The following is a 23,100-nucleotide window of genomic DNA, read 5'->3' on the forward strand; positions in this document are numbered from 1 at the left end:
GTACAAATTAGGTACTTTAAACTAAAATATGGATGGTTAATTTTTGTCAACACATTTTAGCATACTACATTTGAGAGAAATTAACGTATATTTGAAATTATATTCTAAGCGATAGCCATTTGAAGACACTTTTATACAGGTATCATGTCCGCTAAAAATTAATATGCTTATCGATGATGTGTGAGTATATGTCTTTATCGATTTGACAATACTTTTTATGTCTGATATCAAAATAATAAATTGGTTCTATTGTCAAGTTAATGTCAAACCCTTCCCTTTTAAGCGTATTCTTCATTTGTTTGAAAGTTGAGGTAATATCTAGAAATCGAGTAAATCGTAAGAATCTTGGAATAGCATATCCAGCTAGTTGTGTACTACATAGTTCCATTATTTTACAAAGCATTTCTTCAGTCGGTTCGAAATTGTCAGAATCAACCAAATGTATTGTTGCCATCCCAGCTCTGCCTTCACAGCCTGAATTATCAAACATACAAAATATTAGCTGTTATAAGATAATTCAAACATACAAAGTATTATCTGTCATAAAATAATTCAATCATGCAAAATATTAGCAGGTTATAATATAATGCAAAGATACAAAATATTAGCTGTTATAAAATAATTCAAATATACAAATGATTAGCTGTTATAATATAATTCCAACATACAAAATATTAGCTGTTATAAGATTGGTATTGTTTGTAGTAACAAAGGTGTTAAATTTAAAATAATAGTTTAAAAGATTTCACACTACATAACTCATGTGTTAAGAACTTCATTTACACGGATGTGATCCAGACATAAAAAACTATAGGGTTAAGAAGAAGAACTACTGAAATCGATACTCAATACGTGAAACTATCATTATCGCTATTTTACGAAATTTTCCTTTGATCTTGCTGACTTCTAATTTCCTTTCACAGCAAAGTCGAGTAATATGAAAAATTATCGCTAGAAACTAATGGGGCACGTGATGTTGTCAATGAATAAGGGCAACAGTAGTATACCTCTGTTCGAAATTCATAAATCGATTTAGAAAAAAAATTATCCAGGTTTCGAACTAAAACTGAGGGAAACGCATAAAATATAACAGAAAAACTACGACACAACAGAAACACAACATTAAAATGTAACACACACAGAAACGAACTATAATATAACAATGGCCATTTTCCTGACTTGGTACAGGACATTTTTAGAAAAAAATGGTGGGTTGGACCTGATTTTGTGGCATGCCAAACCTCCCGCTTTAATGGCAATGTTAAATATAACATTAAAATTACAACATTACATGACAGGACTGCAATACAAATAAATGGGAGAGACTTACAACGTCGTCATAGGTAAAGTAGCAATAAAAAACAAGAATGTGTCCTCAGTACACGAATGCCCCACTCGCACTATCATTTTCTATGTTCAGTGGACCGTGAAATTGGGGTAAAATCTTTAATTTGGCATTAAAATTAAAAAAGATCATATCATAGGGAACATGTGTACCAAGTTTGAAGTCGATTGGACTTCAACTTCATCAAAAACTACCTCGACCAAAAACTTTAACCTGAAGCGGGACAGACGGACGGACGAACGGACGGACGGACGGACGGACGAACGAACGGACGAACGGACGCACAGACCAGAAAACATAATGCCCCTCTACTATCGTAGGTGGGGCATAAGAAGATTATTATTGGTCATATAAATTTTTTTTATCTCCAATTGATCGACTAATACGATGCCTGTGTCTCCACTTACTAGCGCCATGTTTTCTCTGTTACTGTAGCTACTAGAAAAAAGTAAAATGACAAAAACCGTTTACCCGAATTCCGAGAAAAATTATAAACGGAAAGTCCCTTAGTAAACGGCAAAAAAAAGCTCAAATCCATCAAACGAATGTACAATAATCCTCGAATTCCTGACTTGGTACATAATAAATTTCTAATTTGTTTATTTATCGATTTTGTCCTCTACCCTTATGTGGCTTAATGTGGATTTGAATGTCGAGTAATAAATGCATAGAAAAAGACGCTAACGTATGACGTAAATAATTATAAGCATGGTATCTTTGGTGAGTTCTAGCTTTTCCATGTTGACATACTCAGTCGTGCTCGTTTTTAATTTCATGAAACTTCCTCAGTTTTTCTTTAGTTTTTTTACTCCGATCTGCCTATTATATATTGATTTATGAGATTTGAACATCGGTACAATACTGTTGCCTTTACCTTGCCCAATACCATCATCATAAGTTGTCACAGCAAAGAGAAGAACGGATATTATATTATCATGAATTAGAACAATAAAGTTTATCTAAACACGAAACATCATCTGTCTATTTTTTGTATAGCATCGGTTGTATTGTAGTATTACGCATATACACTTATAACTTGACTATACAAAGAACGCGTTATATATTCTTCGTCATAGTTTCAAAAGTCGAAAGTTAAAAAACAGTAAAACGATCGCATCATTACTACTAATTCTCTTTTAAGTTCCTTGTCTATCTAAAAATGTGATGACAGATTTAATGTAAACTTTAATAAATCAGTATAATTTTATGTAGAATAATGACGTTCATCTTCCATTGAACACATTATGTCGAATCATGTTGTCTTCTGATTGAGTAATTCTTATTGTTGCCCAAGTGCTTAGCCATTAATGTCGCAAATAAACAAAATGCCTTCTAATTTGATTTAGCTCATAAATTTATATTCAGCCTAGGTTTTACACATATATGTATATACTGTTCATGAAAAATTTAAATGAACTGAACTACGTCTCTTAGGTTGCCTGAACAATAACATATGATGACATCTTATCCTGTATGAGGATAAGAAAAAATATAATACAAGAACAAATTGACATCAAGTATGTCGTTTAAGGTAACCTTATTTACCTGGCACCGTTACACCATATACACAAGTATCTGCTACAAACGATAGCTCAGAAATAGTGTTAGCAACTTCAGTAGTAGAAACGTTTTCACCTTTCCATCTATAAAATAAATATATTAAAAGGTTAGCTAAGATTGAGTAGTATTTACTTCAGTAGTGGACTATTATAACCTTTCAACCTCAAAACCAAATTAATTATAATCATCATTAACCATCATCAAAACAGTAATGAGTGCCATGCGATATGGGTTTTGATTATTGTATAAGGCCGAACGATGATATAAATAGTGTCACTCACCTTCTACAAAAAATGTACGTCATTTGCAATCGTACCACAGTTTCTTTTTTCAAAATACATATGAATAAACCCATAGCTTTTTTAAAGTATTTTATATTATGGATTATGATTTTGAAAGATAGCAGGGTTTGAGTGAGTATAAAAGGATGACACAATGTGGTTTCTGCAGGGAAACTAATTGAATACATACGAACATTTAAACGATGATAAAATAAAAGGATATGATATTCTTGAAAAGACACATGGCATACATCTATCACTCACACAAGTCTTACCTAAATGTATCTCCAAGTCTGTCATAAAAGTATACGTAATAATCTTTATCAATGTAAAGCAAGTCGCCAGAATTGATGTATTTATCCCCATCTTTAAATACACTATATAGGAATCTCTTTTTATTTTCTTCTTCTTTGTTTTTGTATCCCTCAGTAGGCATTCGCTTATCAAATCTTATTATCAAAAGTCCAGGCTCACCTACAATATAAGAGTGCCGTACCCATCACAAACGGAAATAAAAAATCAGCATCAACATGGTATTTCTATACAGAAACTAATATATAATAGAAGTAATTTCGACAAGGCCCTAATACGGACCCTTATGTTAAGCTTAAATTTAAAAGTAGATGCTTGATCAATATCACTACGAATGATAGATAAAACAATGACTAAATAAGACATGATGTGTTATTGTTGGAAATTATAATGTATTAGCATTATTCTAATGAAAACTCGACATTTATAAAGAAAATGAATTGTGTACTAGGTAATAAAATAGAAAAAAACAAATTTCTTTTTGATATCAAATAATGAATACTCACCCGTATCAACTGGAACACATCTTCCTTTATCATTACGGACAGGCTGATTAGCATCAGAGTCGAACTTGATAAATGCTATTGGAAGTAAAATTTTCTGAGAAAAAAAAATATCTCTACATTTAAACTTACAAAATTGATTCGAAAACTCGAGTTCTTTTTTTATAATATCTAAATGAATTGAAAAGTAATAAGAGTAATTTTTATGATTAATAATTTAGTATATTTAAAAAGATACTAGCATCAAATAACAAAATGTATTTTCCCTTAAGGTACATGTTCTAATCTAAATGCATATGTTAATTTAAACATGCCAAGAATTAATAGGCAGTGCCTGTTAATCGTAGTCAATAAATTTGGTCACAACAGGCTTCGATTTCTTTTTACAGGAGAGGACCGTCAGGGCCTCAGGTGTATTGCCATCGCCTAATTTTCCGCCTAATGTGCATATATTCAAATTAGTTTTGGAATTATAACCGAGCTATAAAAATTATAGATTGTACTGGAATGAAATGAAATGTGCATCCGGCATTTTGCTCAAGATAAGAAACGTTTCACACAGCTACATGTATATCAAATCAAATGTATAAGAAAAAGAATAAGAATATTTATTGTTCCTATTAAAGGCTCTTGACAAGAAGCGTAGCATTTATACACATTAATCAATACACTTATGATTTTGTAAAGACCATTATCATTAAAATGAAATATCAAATATAAATATAAATATGTAATGTATAGAACAAAACAATCCTATCAAGACTATGTATTCATACCAATAGAGGTGTTATTCGTCCAGTTGCTCCAACTTCATTGAAGAGATTACCAAATCCAAATGAAAGTTCTGTAGCACCATAAATCTCTATAATATTGTCTATCTTAAAACGGTTCTGGAATTCACTCCATATATCTTTCCTCAAACCATTACCAATGGCAGCCGTTACTAAATGATCTGTATCATTTGCGCTCTTAAATCAAATATAAAGATTAATATCAGTAAATATAGACCAAGTTTATTTTTACCTTTAACACGCATAGTGATACCGTGAAATAATGTAAAATCTTTTTGACAAAAGTTTACATTTTACATCTAATAGAAAGTATGGCAAAGCGGTTTTCTATTCATTCGAATTTCAAAATATCTCATATAATATATAAGATATCTCCTTTAATATATATAAGATATCTTATATGTTACTGATATAAAGTATATGATATATCTTATAAAATATATGAGACATCTTATAAATATTTTATATATAAAATATCTTATAAATATTTTATATATAAGATATCTTATTTAATGTATAAGACATCTTCTAAAGTTTATGAGTTATCTTATATATTTTATAAGATATCTTATACAATTTATAAGATATCTTACATAATTTATGAAATATCTTATAAAGAAAATTATATAAGATCATATCTTATAAACAATATAAGACATCTTTTAAACTATATAAAATATCTTATAAATATATAAGATATAAAAGTTTTTGAATAAATAGCAAAACGGCTTACCTAAAGCCCCGGTCACAACAGATCGTACGAGTTTTTGTCGTGGATGATCTATAAAAAAAAGTTGTCATGGCACTGTCGTGCAAAATGTCAAAAAACATTTCGAGTGGTCACATCAGCTACGACATGTCCACGATTGGTACACGACAGAGAAAAAATAATTGTAATTGTACTGTCGTAGGTAAGTCGCAAGTCGGTCAAGTGCGACAATCGTATGACAGTCATGAGTTGTTTGGGGCTATTTTTCAGGTTTTCTTGTCATGGCGTGCTGCTGTCGAGTCCCTGTTGTGTCACTGTCATGCCACTGTCATGCCACTGCCGTAAGACTGTCGTGTCACTGTCTTGAAAAATGCCAGGCTCCATCCTCATGAATCCAACAAAATCACCGGCAGATTCCCGCTCCAACTCTTGCATCAGTGTATACTATTCTGCCCAATCATAAGGCGCCGTTATATCAATGGCATAAACCACCAACGTCGGGCGTTTCGCTGTTTCCTATACTGTTCACAGGCTCGAATTAACGCTTTGACCAATTTTCATGTCGTGGCGCTGCATAGATGTGTCGTAGGTTCGTTGTGACCAGGGCTTTAGGAAAGACCTGTTTCAATTATCGATATTTTTTTTTAATATATTTTATCATATTTTTACTTTGTCATTTTAGTGATTGACTAACTGACCTACCGAAAATAGGCATACATAAAAATATTTCCAAACCGATTATCGATCAAGAAAATTATCTTTGTTATTTTGGTTGACACACTATGGGACAGTACGTGTTCTGTTTTTAGATTGCTGTTTGAACGTGGAATATATATGAAAACAAAAGGGACAACCAAGAAGCATAATTAAGATTTTTTCCAAACCGATAACGTCTATAAATAAAAGAAGATGTGGTATGCGTGCTAATCAGACAACTCTCCATCCAACGCACAATACTTGGATTTACATGTAAATACACATGAAATTAACACTTTACAAACTTTATGCGCCAGTAGCATTTTTCTGGTTTTACCTTCACCAGGATATCTCCAAAACAAAATTTATAAATGTTTCCCTTTAGAATAAACTTCAAATGACCTACCTTTGGGGTATTAACTAAATAGCGGCACATTTCTCCTATATACTGAATTATGGTGACATTATGCTGACGGCATTCATGGAAAAACCTGCTGGCAGAAAATCTTTCAGACAGGACCATGGTTATCCCTTAAAAGTAAAGTAAGTGGCATTTCATAGAAAAAAATAGCATTTACGTTTTATCTTGATATCTAAGGAATTTCGATCTTTATGATATCTCGCTACAAAAGAATAATAACCGTTCAAAACATAGAACTTCGCATTATTGATACATCAAATTGGATTTCTCATAACATTCAATTGGTTTAAAGAATTAACTTTAAAAAACATCTTTTTTATTTGCAATTTTAATTTAGTTCAGCTTTAGTTTGCTTAATAACATTGTTGCAAATATCATAACCACTTGTCTAATACAAGTAACCTTAACGAGAAGGAGTTATGCGCCCTTAGAAGCTAGTCGGTGATTCTATCGGTGAGTGAAAAATAGCAAAAAACTGTGATTTAAAAGCTTTTTCATCAATTTCTTCTTACATGATCTAGTACAAGTGTCTCTACGGATTAATAATATCAGCTGAAATATTTGAAATGTGACTCCGAAAAGACTTTTGATGATTGCATATATTTCCAATACTTAACAATGATAGTGAAGGTTGAAATCTACTCACATTATATACAGTAGTATTATATGTACATAGGTGTAAATAATGAGTACTTCGTCAAATACTACAGATCTAACGGTCAATCATGAAGATATTCAAGTCAATGATGATTTATTTGCAGACGAAATTGAAGATCAATATCATATAAATAACATTAATTTAACACAATCAATAACCGATAGTCAATTCAATGATGACGACATGTATAGAATTATCCAGACAAAGTTTGGTCAATTAGATAGATATAATTTTAAGAGCGAATTATTACAAAATACTGACACAGATGATTTAAAACCTATCAGAAGCTCCCTATTTGAGTTAACCAAGAAAAAAGAACATGTACTATTAGAATCTAGACTCATCGAACGCACTCACCGTGAAAACGGACCGTCAATCGAAGAAAAGCTTTCTGATGACATTTACACCTTATTTAATTTTCTTGAGGGCAATCTCACAAGTAATGAACTGAAACCTTTAATTTCTCGAGGCAGACGGAATACGAATGCACATTTCGATACTGGCGAAAACAGTGTACATGAGGTTCTCAACAAAATGACAAACCGTGAAACAAGCACCCAAGGCAATTCATATATACTAGCAACACTTCTCGAAATCAAACAAAGTTTCAATGAAAACCTAAAAACTTTAAACGATAAAATTGAAACAATAAATGAGAAATTCGAATGTGAGATCAAGCGTCTTGTTAATGTTGTTCATGACAAAGATCGACAAATTTATTCATTAAAAACAGAATTGTATGATGAAAAAGAAAAAGTAACCCGCCTAAGGTCAGAAATTAAACTGCAATCTCAAGATTTGAAAGATCAAGAAGATAAGATACGCACAAGTGACGAACAAAGACAAAATGTTTTAAATAAAATAATTAACCGACTAGAATCAATAGATGGGAAATGTAAAACACTTGGAAAAACTACGATGTCTTATAGTGAGGCTTTAAATCGAAGTGCTAATGAAAATATACAATTACAGTCGAAAACCGCCAACTCTGAACTTGATAATTATCAGAGTTTACATTACGAAAACAAAAGTATAGATAGCGCAAAGAGGGATCATGTATATGATCAGGAAAACACAATGACAAAAAACACTTATGTGCATTCATACGCACGACCAAATACGATGGACAGACCGGTTCCTACAGAACAGATTCAACAAATACAAACACAAGTGACAAACGGAGATACAAGTGTATTTCGTGGTGTTGTAAGGAAACGTTCCAGAAGAATCGTACTTTACAATGTAACTGCTGATAAACCTTTCGAACTAGTTGATACTGCAATTAGACATTTTGCGTCAAGTAAAGGGGTTAATATAACTTTTGTAAAACTACTAACAAAGCGACAATACAAAGACATTGCGACATATACTCTTCGTGTTAACATCAATGAGAGGGACTTTGCTGCAGTAGAAAACGATGACTTCTTCTGGCCAGAAGGCGTGTACTGGCGAGACTATATCCCACAAAACAAACATCAATAACATTCATGTTCAAACTGTTATATATTATATTTGTTATGTTACTCATGTTGTTACGAATAACAACATGGAATATGAGAGGCGCTATGTATGGCACCTCATATTTTGAAAACTTGCTCAATGATTCTGATATATGTATTGTAACTGAACACTGGTTAAATAGAAATAATATTACATTTTTATATGAGTTAGCAAATGATTTTCGAGTATTTTCATGTTTTAGCTCTTGTTCAGTAAATTCAAACAGAGGCTCTGGTGGAGTAGCCATTCTTGTAAGGAAAAAACTTGGTTTTAAGACACATAATTTATTTGTTGATAATGACAGAATTTGTGCTGTCAAATTATCCAAGCATGGTTATGAAAGTTTATGTATCATAGGTACTTTACTACCATCAACAAATCATTCAACTGAAGAGTATTTACAATATTTTCAAACTGTATGTAGTATTTATGATAGAATGTCAGTTGATTGTGTAACAGTAATTGGTGGTGACTTTAATACTGATATTACAGTAACAAGTTTAAGTAGTAAATCAAAAAATGTCATAGACTTCATTACAAAAAATAATTTATCTCCTGTTCCATTAATGTCCGGTCGTAAAGGCCCTGATTTCACATTTAGGTCTAAAGACATGACACGTAAAACTATGATTGATTATATTTTCATTCCAGAATTCTTTTGTAATGGCTTTAAAAATTTAGAAGTTAGAAATGATTGTCCATTTAATGTTTCAGATCATTATCCTGTTTTGATTATCTTAGATATGAATTTGCTATGTAATACATCAAATAAATTTCATCTTTATCGTAAAGTTCTAATGTGGTCGAAATGTGATGAATGGGAGAAGAAATATTATCAAACAGAATTAGACAAATTACTAAACTTTGAAGTTTTACCATTGAACTCATGTGAAATAAACGAAAATTACATAGAACATATAAACTCAAATATTATAAATGTTGTACATATCGCCGCAAATTCGTGTATTCCTACTGGAAAATTTAGACACTATCTAAAACCGTACTGGAAGAGTAACAGCTTAGACTATTATCATAATGAGCAACGACAAGCTCGAAAAACGTGGCTGTCAACGGGGAAAGTACGTAACAATGACAATATTTTTTATAATCAGTATAAAGATAAGAAAAGAGAATTTCGAAAACACAAACGTAATGCAGAGAGATTATGGGAATCTGAAAAATTTGCTGATGTGCAAAAAGCAGCCGAAATGGACATAGGACACTTTTATCGTGTTGTGCGAAAGCATAGACAACAAAAATCGCCTGCAACTTGTTTGAATTATGATGGAAATTCAGCTACTAACAACGGTGATATTTGCAAGTTGTGGAGTACCTATTTTAGTGACTTGTATACTCCTAATGAAAATGAAAATGACAATTTTGATCAATCTTTTTATATGGATGTCACAGAAAAAATTCGTGAATATAGCAGTCAAAGTAGAAAACCGTTTAATGCTTTTTTCGATGTGCCCTACACTGATGATGAAATATATGAGCAAATTAAAACTTTAAAATGTGGTAAGGCGCCAGGCCCGGACTATGTATGCAATGAACATATAATATACGGTGGTAATACCTTGTTGAAATGGATTTGTTATATTTTTAATGTTATACTTAAATGCGAATATGTACCATTATTATATAGACATGGCATAATTATTCCGTTATATAAAGGAAATAACAAAGACAAGAGTAATCCGAACAGTTACAGAGCTATTGTCCTAACATCCGTATTTGGAAAATTACATGACAAAACAGTCCTTCATCGAATAAATAAAATGCTTACCGCACTAGACAAGACTTTTCCTGATCCTTTACAGTTTGGATTTGTTCCTGAACATGGTTCTATCCCCGCTTTATACACACTCAAAGAATGTATTAACGTGTTTTTGAAAAGTAAATCTAAACTTTATGTTGGTTTTCTAGATAATGAGAAAGCATTTGATAAGATCTGGCACGACGGACTTTTTCTGAAATTGAAAGAAATCGGTGTAACTGGTAAACTATGGAACATTCTTTTTATGTCTTACAAATCTGCTAGTGCACATGTGCAATATAATGGACTCACTAGTGACAATTTCTCCATTTCGCAGGGTGTAGGGCAAGGGAGAGTACTCTCATCTTGGCTATTTTCTTTGTACATTAATGACTTAATATTGCAGCTGATTACGACAAATTGTGGAATACGAATTGGTTATTTGAACATTCCTACCATTCTTCTTGCGGACGACACAACCCTTCTAAGTGCTTCGCCAAAAGGTCTACAAGGTCTTCTCGACTGTGTTCAAACTTATGCGTGTAAATGGAGACTTAAATATAACGGAACAAAAAGTTGTGTCTTGACTTTTAATAATAATAATACAGATGTTGACATTAAGCTTGGAAATACAACAATAGCGTGTAAAACTGATACAATTTATGCTGGTACATTGATAACTAACAATAATAAAACGTTTGAAAGGACAAAAAAGGCGGCGAAGAAATTAAAGAAAAATCTACACTCATTGTATAGTGCTGGAGTAAACCCAAAAGGCCTTACACCGATTACAAACACGTTGATATGGAAACGATTTGTTCTTCCTACAGCATTGTACTCTTGCGAAGTATGGGGACAACTCTCAAATTCTGAAACAGAACTTTTAGAAAGAACACAACGATATGCTGCGCGGTATATACAATGCATGGACAAATATTCACCAACGGACTCAACTACAAGTAACCTTGGTCTATGGTCATTAGAAGCTGTAATCGACAAATTCAAACTTTTATTCTTTGGGCGATTATGTAGGAGTAAATCTGGCACAACTCATAAAAAACTGTTCAACATGTGCATCAGTCAAATTATACTGGATGAAAATGCCGAACACTCTATAACATATAATCTTATAACAACTCTTGTTAAATACGATCTATTTTCCTTCCTTGAAACTTATGTAAATGAGGATTACATACCAGAAAAAGTGCTTTGGTCGAAAATTGTCCGTCAGTCTATTGAAATTTATGAAGAGAACAAATGGAAAAGTAATTTAGAAAATAGAAATGAACTCAAACGGTATTCCAAAATTCATCCTACCCTCTGTGAACATAGACTAATTCGGTTGACAGTTTTATATCCCGATACAAAACTCGAACTGTTAGTACTTGTAGCTTTAGGATCGGCAGCCATTAAGAAAGCTACATGTACTCTATGTAACAAACAATCTTTTGATATCGTTAAACATCTAATAATGGAGTGTCATGTTCTACTAACCGAAAGAAATGTCATGTTCTATAAAATTGTGGATGAACTTCCCATTCAAAAGTCCGTGGATATTTTCAATTTAGACGATGATGACCTTCTTGAAGTACTATTGGGAGCTGTTGATAATACTGTATACGATCTCGATCCTATAGTTTGGTCTAGAATGATGTATTACGTAGCAAAACATATTTACCCCATGTTTAAACAATTCAGACATGTTTTATTTGAAAATAGGTTTAATTTTGAATTTTGAATAGACATTGATTGAAAAACATTGTGTTTCTGCTGTTTATACTAGAATCTGTGCATTGTGTGTTTAACTTATATGTTGTTTTTTGTGTGTGTTTTTTTTTTTGTTCTTTTTTTTTCATATGTATTTATCTCATAATGTATGATATTTTGTTGATTGTGTAAATTATTGCTTGTTTACTTTTTGTATGCAAAATCTTCATATACATGGAGGAAATAAAGATTCATTCATTCATTCATTCTTATAACTTGACTATACAAAGAACGCGTTATATATTCTTCGTCATAGTTTCAAAAGTCGAAAGTTAAAAAACAGTAAAACGATCGCATCATTACTACTAATTCTCTTTTAAGTTCCTTGTCTATCTAAAAATGTGATGACAGATTTAATGTAAACTTTAATAAATCAGTATAATTTTATGTAGAATAATGACGTTCATCTTCCATTGAACACATTATGTCGAATCATGTTGTCTTCTGATTGAGTAATTCTTATTGTTGCCCAAGTGCTTAGCCATTAATGTCGCAAATAAACAAAATGCCTTCTAATTTGATTTAGCTCATAAATTTATATTCAGCCTAGGTTTTACACATATATGTATATACTGTTCATGAAAAATTTAAATGAACTGAACTACGTCTCTTAGGTTGCCTGAACAATAACATATGATGACATCTTATCCTGTATGAGGATAAGAAAAAATATAATACAAGAACAAATTGACATCAAGTATGTCGTTTAAGGTAACCTTATTTACCTGGCACCGTTACACCATATACACAAGTATCTGCTACAAACGATAGCTCAGAAATAGTGTTAGCAACTTCAGTAGTAGAAACGTTTTCACCTTTCCATCTATAAAATAAATATATTAAAAGGTTAGCTAAGATTGAGTAGTATTTACTTCAGTAGTGGACTATTATAACCTTTCAACCTCAAAACCAAATTAATTATAATCATCATTAACCATCATCAAAACAGTAATGAGTGCCATGCGATATGGGTTTTGATTATTGTATAAGGCCGAACGATGATATAAATAGTGTCACTCACCTTCTACAAAAAATGTACGTCATTTGCAATCGTACCACAGTTTCTTTTTTCAAAATACATATGAATAAACCCATAGCTTTTTTAAAGTATTTTATATTATGGATTATGATTTTGAAAGATAGCAGGGTTTGAGTGAGTATAAAAGGATGACACAATGTGGTTTCTGCAGGGAAACTAATTGAATACATACGAACATTTAAACGATGATAAAATAAAAGGATATGATATTCTTGAAAAGACACATGGCATACATCTATCACTCACACAAGTCTTACCTAAATGTATCTCCAAGTCTGTCATAAAAGTATACGTAATAATCTTTATCAATGTAAAGCAAGTCGCCAGAATTGATGTATTTATCCCCATCTTTAAATACACTATATAGGAATCTCTTTTTATTTTCTTCTTCTTTGTTTTTGTATCCCTCAGTAGGCATTCGCTTATCAAATCTTATTATCAAAAGTCCAGGCTCACCTACAATATAAGAGTGCCGTACCCATCACAAACGGAAATAAAAAATCAGCATCAACATGGTATTTCTATACAGAAACTAATATATAATAGAAGTAATTTCGACAAGGCCCTAATACGGACCCTTATGTTAAGCTTAAATTTAAAAGTAGATGCTTGATCAATATCACTACGAATGATAGATAAAACAATGACTAAATAAGACATGATGTGTTATTGTTGGAAATTATAATGTATTAGCATTATTCTAATGAAAACTCGACATTTATAAAGAAAATGAATTGTGTACTAGGTAATAAAATAGAAAAAAACAAATTTCTTTTTGATATCAAATAATGAATACTCACCCGTATCAACTGGAACACATCTTCCTTTATCATTACGGACAGGCTGATTAGCATCAGAGTCGAACTTGATAAATGCTATTGGAAGTAAAATTTTCTGAGAAAAAAAAATATCTCTACATTTAAACTTACAAAATTGATTCGAAAACTCGAGTTCTTTTTTTATAATATCTAAATGAATTGAAAAGTAATAAGAGTAATTTTTATGATTAATAATTTAGTATATTTAAAAAGATACTAGCATCAAATAACAAAATGTATTTTCCCTTAAGGTACATGTTCTAATCTAAATGCATATGTTAATTTAAACATGCCAAGAATTAATAGGCAGTGCCTGTTAATCGTAGTCAATAAATTTGGTCACAACAGGCTTCGATTTCTTTTTACAGGAGAGGACCGTCAGGGCCTCAGGTGTATTGCCATCGCCTAATTTTCCGCCTAATGTGCATATATTCAAATTAGTTTTGGAATTATAACCGAGCTATAAAAATTATAGATTGTACTGGAATGAAATGAAATGTGCATCCGGCATTTTGCTCAAGATAAGAAACGTTTCACACAGCTACATGTATATCAAATCAAATGTATAAGAAAAAGAATAAGAATATTTATTGTTCCTATTAAAGGCTCTTGACAAGAAGCGTAGCATTTATACACATTAATCAATACACTTATGATTTTGTAAAGACCATTATCATTAAAATGAAATATCAAATATAAATATAAATATGTAATGTATAGAACAAAACAATCCTATCAAGACTATGTATTCATACCAATAGAGGTGTTATTCGTCCAGTTGCTCCAACTTCATTGAAGAGATTACCAAATCCAAATGAAAGTTCTGTAGCACCATAAATCTCTATAATATTGTCTATCTTAAAACGGTTCTGGAATTCACTCCATATATCTTTCCTCAAACCATTACCAATGGCAGCCGTTACTAAATGATCTGTATCATTTGCGCTCTTAAATCAAATATAAAGATTAATATCAGTAAATATAGACCAAGTTTATTTTTACCTTTAACACGCATAGTGATACCGTGAAATAATGTAAAATCTTTTTGACAAAAGTTTACATTTTACATCTAATAGAAAGTATGGCAAAGCGGTTTTCTATTCATTCGAATTTCAAAATATCTCATATAATATATAAGATATCTCCTTTAATATATATAAGATATCTTATATGTTACTGATATAAAGTATATGATATATCTTATAAAATATATGAGACATCTTATAAATATTTTATATATAAAATATCTTATAAATATTTTATATATAAGATATCTTATTTAATGTATAAGACATCTTCTAAAGTTTATGAGTTATCTTATATATTTTATAAGATATCTTATACAATTTATAAGATATCTTACATAATTTATGAAATATCTTATAAAGAAAATTATATAAGATCATATCTTATAAACAATATAAGACATCTTTTAAACTATATAAAATATCTTATAAATATATAAGATATAAAAGTTTTTGAATAAATAGCAAAACGTCTTACCTAAAGCCCCGGTCACAACAGATCGTACGAGTTTTTGTCGTGGATGATCTATAAAAAAAAGTTGTCATGGCACTGTCGTGCAAAATGTCAAAAAACATTTCGAGTGGTCACATCAGCTACGACATGTCCACGATTGGTACACGACAGAGAAAAAATAATTGTAATTGTACTGTCGTAGGTAAGTCGCAAGTCGGTCAAGTGCGACAATCGTATGACAGTCATGAGTTGTTTGGGGCTATTTTTCAGGTTTTCTTGTCATGGCGTGCTGCTGTCGAGTCCCTGTTGTGTCACTGTCATGCCACTGTCATGCCACTGCCGTACGACTGTCGTGTCACTGTCTTGAAAAATGCCAGGCTCCATCCTCATGAATCCAACAAAATCACCGGCAGATTCCCGCTCCAACTCTTGCATCAGTGTATACTATTCTGCCCAATCATAAGGCGCCGTTATATCAATGGCATAAACCACCAACGTCGGGCGTTTCGCTGTTTCCTATACTGTTCACAGGCTCGAATTAACGCTTTGACCAATTTTCATGTCGTGGCGCTGCATAGATGTGTCGTAGGTTCGTTGTGACCAGGGCTTTAGGAAAGACCTGTTTCAATTATCGATATTTTTTTTTAATATATTTTATCATATTTTTACTTTGTCATTTTAGTGATTGACTAACTGACCTACCGAAAATAGGCATACATAAAAATATTTCCAAACCGATTATCGATCAAGAAAATTATCTTTGTTATTTTGGTTGACACACTATGGGACAGTACGTGTTCTGTTTTTAGATTGCTGTTTGAACGTGGAATATATATGAAAACAAAAGGGACAACCAAGAAGCATAATTAAGATTTTTTCCAAACCGATAACGTCTATAAATAAAAGAAGATGTGGTATGCGTGCTAATCAGACAACTCTCCATCCAACGCACAATACTTGGATTTACATGTAAATACACATGAAATTAACACTTTACAAACTTTATGCGCCAGTAGCATTTTTCTGGTTTTACCTTCACCAGGATATCTCCAAAACAAAATTTATAAATGTTTCCCTTTAGAATAAACTTCAAATGACCTACCTTTGGGGTATTAACTAAATAGCGGCACATTTCTCCTATATACTGAATTATGGTGACATTATGCTGACGGCATTCATGGAAAAACCTGCTGGCAGAAAATCTTTCAGACAGGACCATGGTTATCCCTTAAAAGTAAAGTAAGTGGCATTTCATAGAAAAAAATAGCATTTACGTTTTATCTTGATATCTAAGGAATTTCGATCTTTATGATATCTCGCTACAAAAGAATAATAACCGTTCAAAACATAGAACTTCGCATTATTGATACATCAAATTGGATTTCTCATAACATTCAATTGGTTTAAAGAATTAACTTTAAAAAACATCTTTTTTATTTGCAATTTTAATTTAGTTCAGCTTTAGTTTGCTTAATAACATTGTTGCATATATCATAACCACTTGTCTAATACAAGTAACCTTAATTGTGTTCTTTTACTTTAGTTGTTGCACCAAATACAATGCTCAAACAAGTATTATACTAGTAATCATCAGAAAATATTATATCATGGCTTACCATATCTTCTTATAGATCCGACTCCAAACATTGATCCAGCAGAGTGGTAAAGGGGGAGACATGTGTAGAGGATATCATCTGAAGTAGTACTGGTTCTGTAAGCCAATAGGAATCCAGCAAATAAACACTTTAAATGTGTCACAATCACAGGTTTCGGTAAACCTAAAAAGAAAACACACACAGAAATTACATATGAGAAGAGCACGTATTAACAGGTTAAAGAAATCCGCAATAAGGTTCTATAAGACAGTCGTTTGAAATAATTCATATTGTAGAATAAAATCACGTGAAGCTATAGGCCTAAATATAATTACCATAAAGACCTCACAGAAAACCTACCCGTTGTACCCGACGTGAAAATTAAACAATTAGTAGACATCACAGTGACGTTTGATCTCATAGAACGTGGTATTCGATCTTCTGGTGATGCCTTCAATTCTAAGTTTAAGCGTCTAAATCTCGAAGAAATTTCGACATCGGATGAATCAAAAGTGTACAAGTCGATATTTTCTAAGTCCTCAGCGATATCGTCTATGGCTGCATACAGTTCGGGACCTAAAAAGGTATAATGTTTGGTTACAAAATGTACATGAGTCTATGCAAATTAGATCCACTCTATGGTGCGTAAGTAAATTAACAAAAATACCGAAATCAAAGGAATTCAAAACGGAAAGTCCTTAATCAAATGGCAAACTCAAAAGCTCAAATACATCAAACGAATGGAAAGCTACTGGCATGATGATGATGATTGATGGCATTATATTATCCAATTGCCAGTTAAATACATATGCAAAATAAGAACATAGCAATGAAATCTGTTGTGGACTGACCGATATTTTAACCTGTAAGTGGACAAGGATAACATGTCACTTACACATTATTCAGATTCTGGGAATAAGTCTCTGTTCTAACTCCCACATCACGAGTTTGGTGGAGAAGCAGCTGATACTAATTATTTGGTTGGACTTGATTTGGGAATTCTATACATGACCTCTCGCACTATAGGCGATCATGTTAATATATAACTACTACCAGGCCAAGATGGTTTCGAATACCAAGGGCCACATTATTTTACGTAGAATTGAAATGAAGACACTAGAATATTTTGTGATCTTTTGATCTTTTGATCCTCGATGCTGTTCGACTTTGTGCTTGTTTCGGCTTTCAAACCTTTGTATCTGGGCATCACTAGTAGATCTTGTGTGGATAAAATGCACTTCTGGCGTATTAAAATTTTCAACTTGTTGCCTTTTGTTGGCTGTTGTTCGTGCGTTTCTTTGTCAATTGTATTCTCCAATTTATTTATATTGTAGTCCTGTGGTGTTGAGTTGTCATCGTAATGTTATATTTCACATGGCTATAAAAGGGGAGGTTTGGCATGCCACAAAACCAGGTTCAACCCGCCATTTTTTTCTTTAAAAATGTCCTGTACCAAGTCAGGAATATGGCCATTGTTATATTATAGTTCGCTTCTGTATGTGTTAGATTTTAACGTTGCGTCGTTTGTTTTCTCTTATTTTTGAGTGTAAATTCACATTGCGATAAGACGTGTCACGGTACTTGCCTATCCCAAATTCATGTATTTGGTTTTGATGTTATATTTGTTATTCTCGTGGGATTTTGTCTGTTGCTTGGTCCGTTTCTGTGTGTGTTACATTGTAGTGTTGTGTCGTTGTTCTCCTCTTATATTTAATGCGTTTCCCTCAGTTTTAGTTTGTTACCCCGATTTGGTTTTTTGTCCATGGATTTACGAGTTTGAACATCGGTATACTACTGTTGCCTTTATTTGTTAAAAGTTAAAAGACAAGTTTTAAGAGAACAAAATTATTCTCTGATTTCTGGTTACTTATTTTTTACAGTCCCCTTTATGGTCAACCAATAACTGTTTGATTATGTGTTCCTATTTTTGTGTCCATTTATCTATGTAAAATCCTACCTTAATTGATGAATAATCTTTACCTGAGTTAAAAAATACTGCTTTGGCTTCACTTGAAATTATACTGTGAAGAAGAGGCTTCTTTCTTTGGTTAAAATTTAGGAAAGCAACTTCAACTCCAATTTTCTCAAAGCCTGTTAATTAGAAATGCAACAAATAAATTTGCATACAATTTTGTCAATCAAAAAATAATGTTTACTTAACCCTTGCAGAGGAATGAATATTTTTTTTGATTGCAGAAGCAAACATAATGATAAATAGGAAAATAACATAATATATAATTACAATAATGACAGTAAACAAACAGAGAACAACACAATAAGGTGAATATGGTCATAACAAGCATAGAACTACAACTGTTACAATGTAAGCAATGTTAATTTGTGATCTTAACTTCTATGCCGCATAAAGAAATTTACACCAATAAAAGACATACCAGCTTAATATTAGGTGGCCATGAACAATAATATTTTGGTATAAAAAGGTAGCCTCAATAATCTAAAAGCAGGACATACTAAAACAAAATGGTACTTATTTTCAATACAATTCACATGAAAGTATATACGTAGTTGTCGTTTGTTTATGTAATACGTGTTTCTCGTTTCTCGTTTTTTTATTTTATATAGATTAGATCGTTGGTTTTTCCGTTTGAATGGTTTTATACCAGTAATTTTGGGGCCCTTTATAACTTGTTGTTTGGTGTAAGCCAAGGCTCCGTGTTGAAGGCCGTACATTGACCTATAATGGTTTACTTTAAAAAAAATGTTATTTGGATGGAGAGTTGTCTCATTGGCACTCACACCACATCTTCCTATATCTACATGTATATACGCTTTTCTCTTACAATATTGTCAAAACGACCAACTTCAATATTTAGTTTTAATGTTCCACTACGTAGTTTGGTCAGTATATTACTATTACAATCATGCTTTATGAAATCTTCTAAACAAAACTCATTTTCAATTTCCTATATAAACACAGTTTTTAACAATAGTTCAAAATAGCAAACCAGTTCCGGTAGTATTGATCATTTATACGACATTTTATATATTCAAATATAACATTAGTCAATTTAGTGTGTTTTTGATCAGTCCATGAAACATAATTCATACCTTAACTAGATAATAAATTACGAACATTCGAAACCCAGTTTATCTTGCCATTTAAGGCATCAATGCGTAAGAGGTTATAAATATCATATACCATGTTAGGTTTATTATATATTATATGCAACCAAAATTTTATAATTCTATGTTTCCTTAAAATGAACATACTAGGTAGATGACCAAGTTCACACATAAAAAGACGATTGGTATATTTTTTCCAAGCTTAAATATAATGCAACGAAAACGATTATGAACGAGTTCAGTTTCATTGGCTCGATGAAATCCCTAAATTTCAGACGCATAGTTAACTATAGAGACCACCATACTGTTAAACCAAAAAAAGCTTGACAATGTTCAATATGAACTCTCTTGAGCGTGTCGAATAAGGAAGAAAGTGCCCTTGCTCCTTGCTGAGAAATCCTCTTCTGCGAGTGCAAGAACTTTCCGTTGAAATGTAGTAACATGCCTAAGTAAACGTAAGAGTTAATAATTTCCAGCTCCTGGTTGTCAAAGAAAAAGCGGTTATTAACAGGTTGCCAACCATTTCTAAAAATGACTTCTTTTGTATTGTCGGTATTAATAGTAATATTCCACTTTCTAGCTCACCTGGCCCGAAGTACAGTATATAAATAAGTTTTTAATTTGGCATCAAATTAATTGTTTGGAATACAAACTTTGGAATACAAACTTTACACTAATGGTGATACAGAAACACAAATGATCAAGGCTATTATTTCAACTTCACTTGATGCATGAGAACTCATCAAATATTAAATGTGTTTTCATTTTCTGAATAAATTTAACCTTAATAATGTAAGGGCAATTATAAAATAGGTTTTGTATAGCTTGTTGTTCGGTGTGAGCCAAGGCTCCGTGTTGAAGGCCGTACATTGACCTATAATGGTTTACTTTTTAAAAATTGTTATTTTGATGGAGAGTTGTCTCATTGGTACTCACACCACATCTTCCAATATCTAATTTGGCAACTCTTAGATTTGCTCTCTTCACGTATGCCTCAAAAACCAGACAAAACATTTAAAAAAAATACAATCTTCAAAGACATTTCTTTACACACAGATATTAAATGAGCTTACCAAACCAAGTCCATACAAAAGCAGGTTCATTATATACCATTATGGCCACCGTATCACCTTGCTTCAACCCAAGACCCAAAGCCACGTTTGCCACTTTATTAGCCATTTTGTCAACTTCTATAAAACTGTATGACCTCTCTTTGTGGATTATCATCGGCTTGTGACAAAACTTATCAGCTGTTCTCTCAAATAAATCTATAGGTAATTCTTTTTTCCTCTTACTTTTTTCAATTTGGATAACAGTTTTTATAGCAATTGATAGAAACTTGATATCTCCATATAACCATGGAAATTTTATCCGCATCAGCAAATACAGAGCTCCTAATGCACCCAAACATGCTGTCAGAAACTTTAACATCCTAAAACGAAAAATGTATAATAACAATTTAATTTCATCAAATTAATATTGGGTTTGATGACTACAACGGAAATCTTATATGTACAGACTTACAGTACCTGGCCAAAATTATTTGTCACCTGCGTATTTTTGCTATATATTTCATACAAAAACATTATTATTTTTTTTTAATATTTTGAAGGCATTTATGGCTGGATTTTTATCAACAAGGCCTTAAAGGACGTAGAATTATCTCAAGTATGTTGGTTTATTTGGTAATAGTTTTGTCTGAATGTGTTTTTGTTTTCTCTTGATGTGAACACATACAATAATTTTTTATAATTTAATTTGGTTGAATATATAGCGAATTTCTAAACAGAAAATATAATTTGTGTTTATCTTGTGAAAAAATCAAAATGATCCTTAAAAAAATACTGTAACCAAATAAGCAAATAAACCTGTGACAATTCTGCTTCTATTAGTACTAGGTTGCTTAAAATCAAACCAAAAATTACCCCAAAATATCTTTTTGAAAAAAAAATGTAGTTTATATACTATATATAGCTAAAAATCTCAAGTGAAAAAAAGTTATGGCCACACTCTGTATGTGGTATGTTGTCTTTTGTTTTCGTCAAATAATTGTTATTTTTTTATTTGAATTATAAAGTGGTAAGTTGACTCTGATCTATGATAAATTATATCTTTATATCTTTAACTGACAATGGGTTAAAACTAAACTATTATTTAGAATAATGGGTAAAAAATTCACTGAAACAGTGAATAATGAAGTACACATGTACTAAATTTGAGGAGTCGAGAATAATATGCCAGAAACTAAATAATAAAGAAAATTTCCATAATAAATTATATACAAGATATAAAAAATCATCATAATGTGAATATGTATTCAATATCATTTAATTTATTTTATTCATCAATTGTCTTATAAAAAAACCATTGAATTGTCAACTTGTTAAGAATTTACCGATGAATCTGTTATTATTATAATATTATATATATGTATTTCTGTAAATGAAAAAGTAGAGTTTCCAATTTTTGTACTTGTCGATAAACTTAAATGTGCGTTCCATACAATCATACTTGGTATAATAACATGAATAACAACTAACGATAAAAATACATTACACACGGGAGAAGATTAAAGTTTAATCTATGCACAAACATGTCACATCATGAACAAGTTGCATAAATGAATTGATAATGTTTTGAATATTATAATTGCCCAATTTCTTATGCATGTGTTCTCGTAATAATGTGTTCTCTTGCAAAGGAGATATTTACCTTATCAAGTACCCTCAATCGACCTTTGACCGTTAAGATATACGGTAAGCAGTAATTCTATGTATAAGGATAAT

The 23,100-nt window shown here is 31.7% G+C and overlaps 1 protein-coding gene across 1 annotated transcript; it reads right to left on the bottom strand.

Annotated features, from left to right (window-relative positions):
* Window positions 1-20: 20 nt before the first annotated feature.
* On the bottom strand, window positions 21-23,002 carry LOC139484031 (long-chain fatty acid transport protein 6-like). The gene is made up of 16 exons (XM_071267755.1): window positions 22,875-23,002; window positions 21,388-21,746; window positions 19,211-19,321; window positions 17,591-17,806; window positions 17,252-17,413; window positions 16,738-16,862; window positions 14,912-15,103; window positions 14,139-14,232; window positions 13,596-13,794; window positions 13,022-13,122; window positions 6,604-6,728; window positions 4,778-4,969; window positions 4,005-4,098; window positions 3,462-3,660; window positions 2,891-2,988; window positions 21-474 (listed from the first exon to the last, which is right to left on the bottom strand). The coding sequence occupies exons 1-16, from the start codon at window positions 22,907-22,909 to the stop codon at window positions 152-154; spliced, it is 2,625 nt and encodes an 874-aa protein (XP_071123856.1). The 5' UTR covers window positions 22,910-23,002; the 3' UTR covers window positions 21-151.
* Window positions 23,003-23,100: the final 98 nt, after the last annotated feature.

This window comes from Mytilus edulis, chromosome 8 (genome assembly GCF_963676685.1).
Source record: "Mytilus edulis chromosome 8, xbMytEdul2.2, whole genome shotgun sequence".
NCBI classification, from domain to species: Eukaryota; Metazoa; Mollusca; class Bivalvia; order Mytilida; family Mytilidae; genus Mytilus; species Mytilus edulis.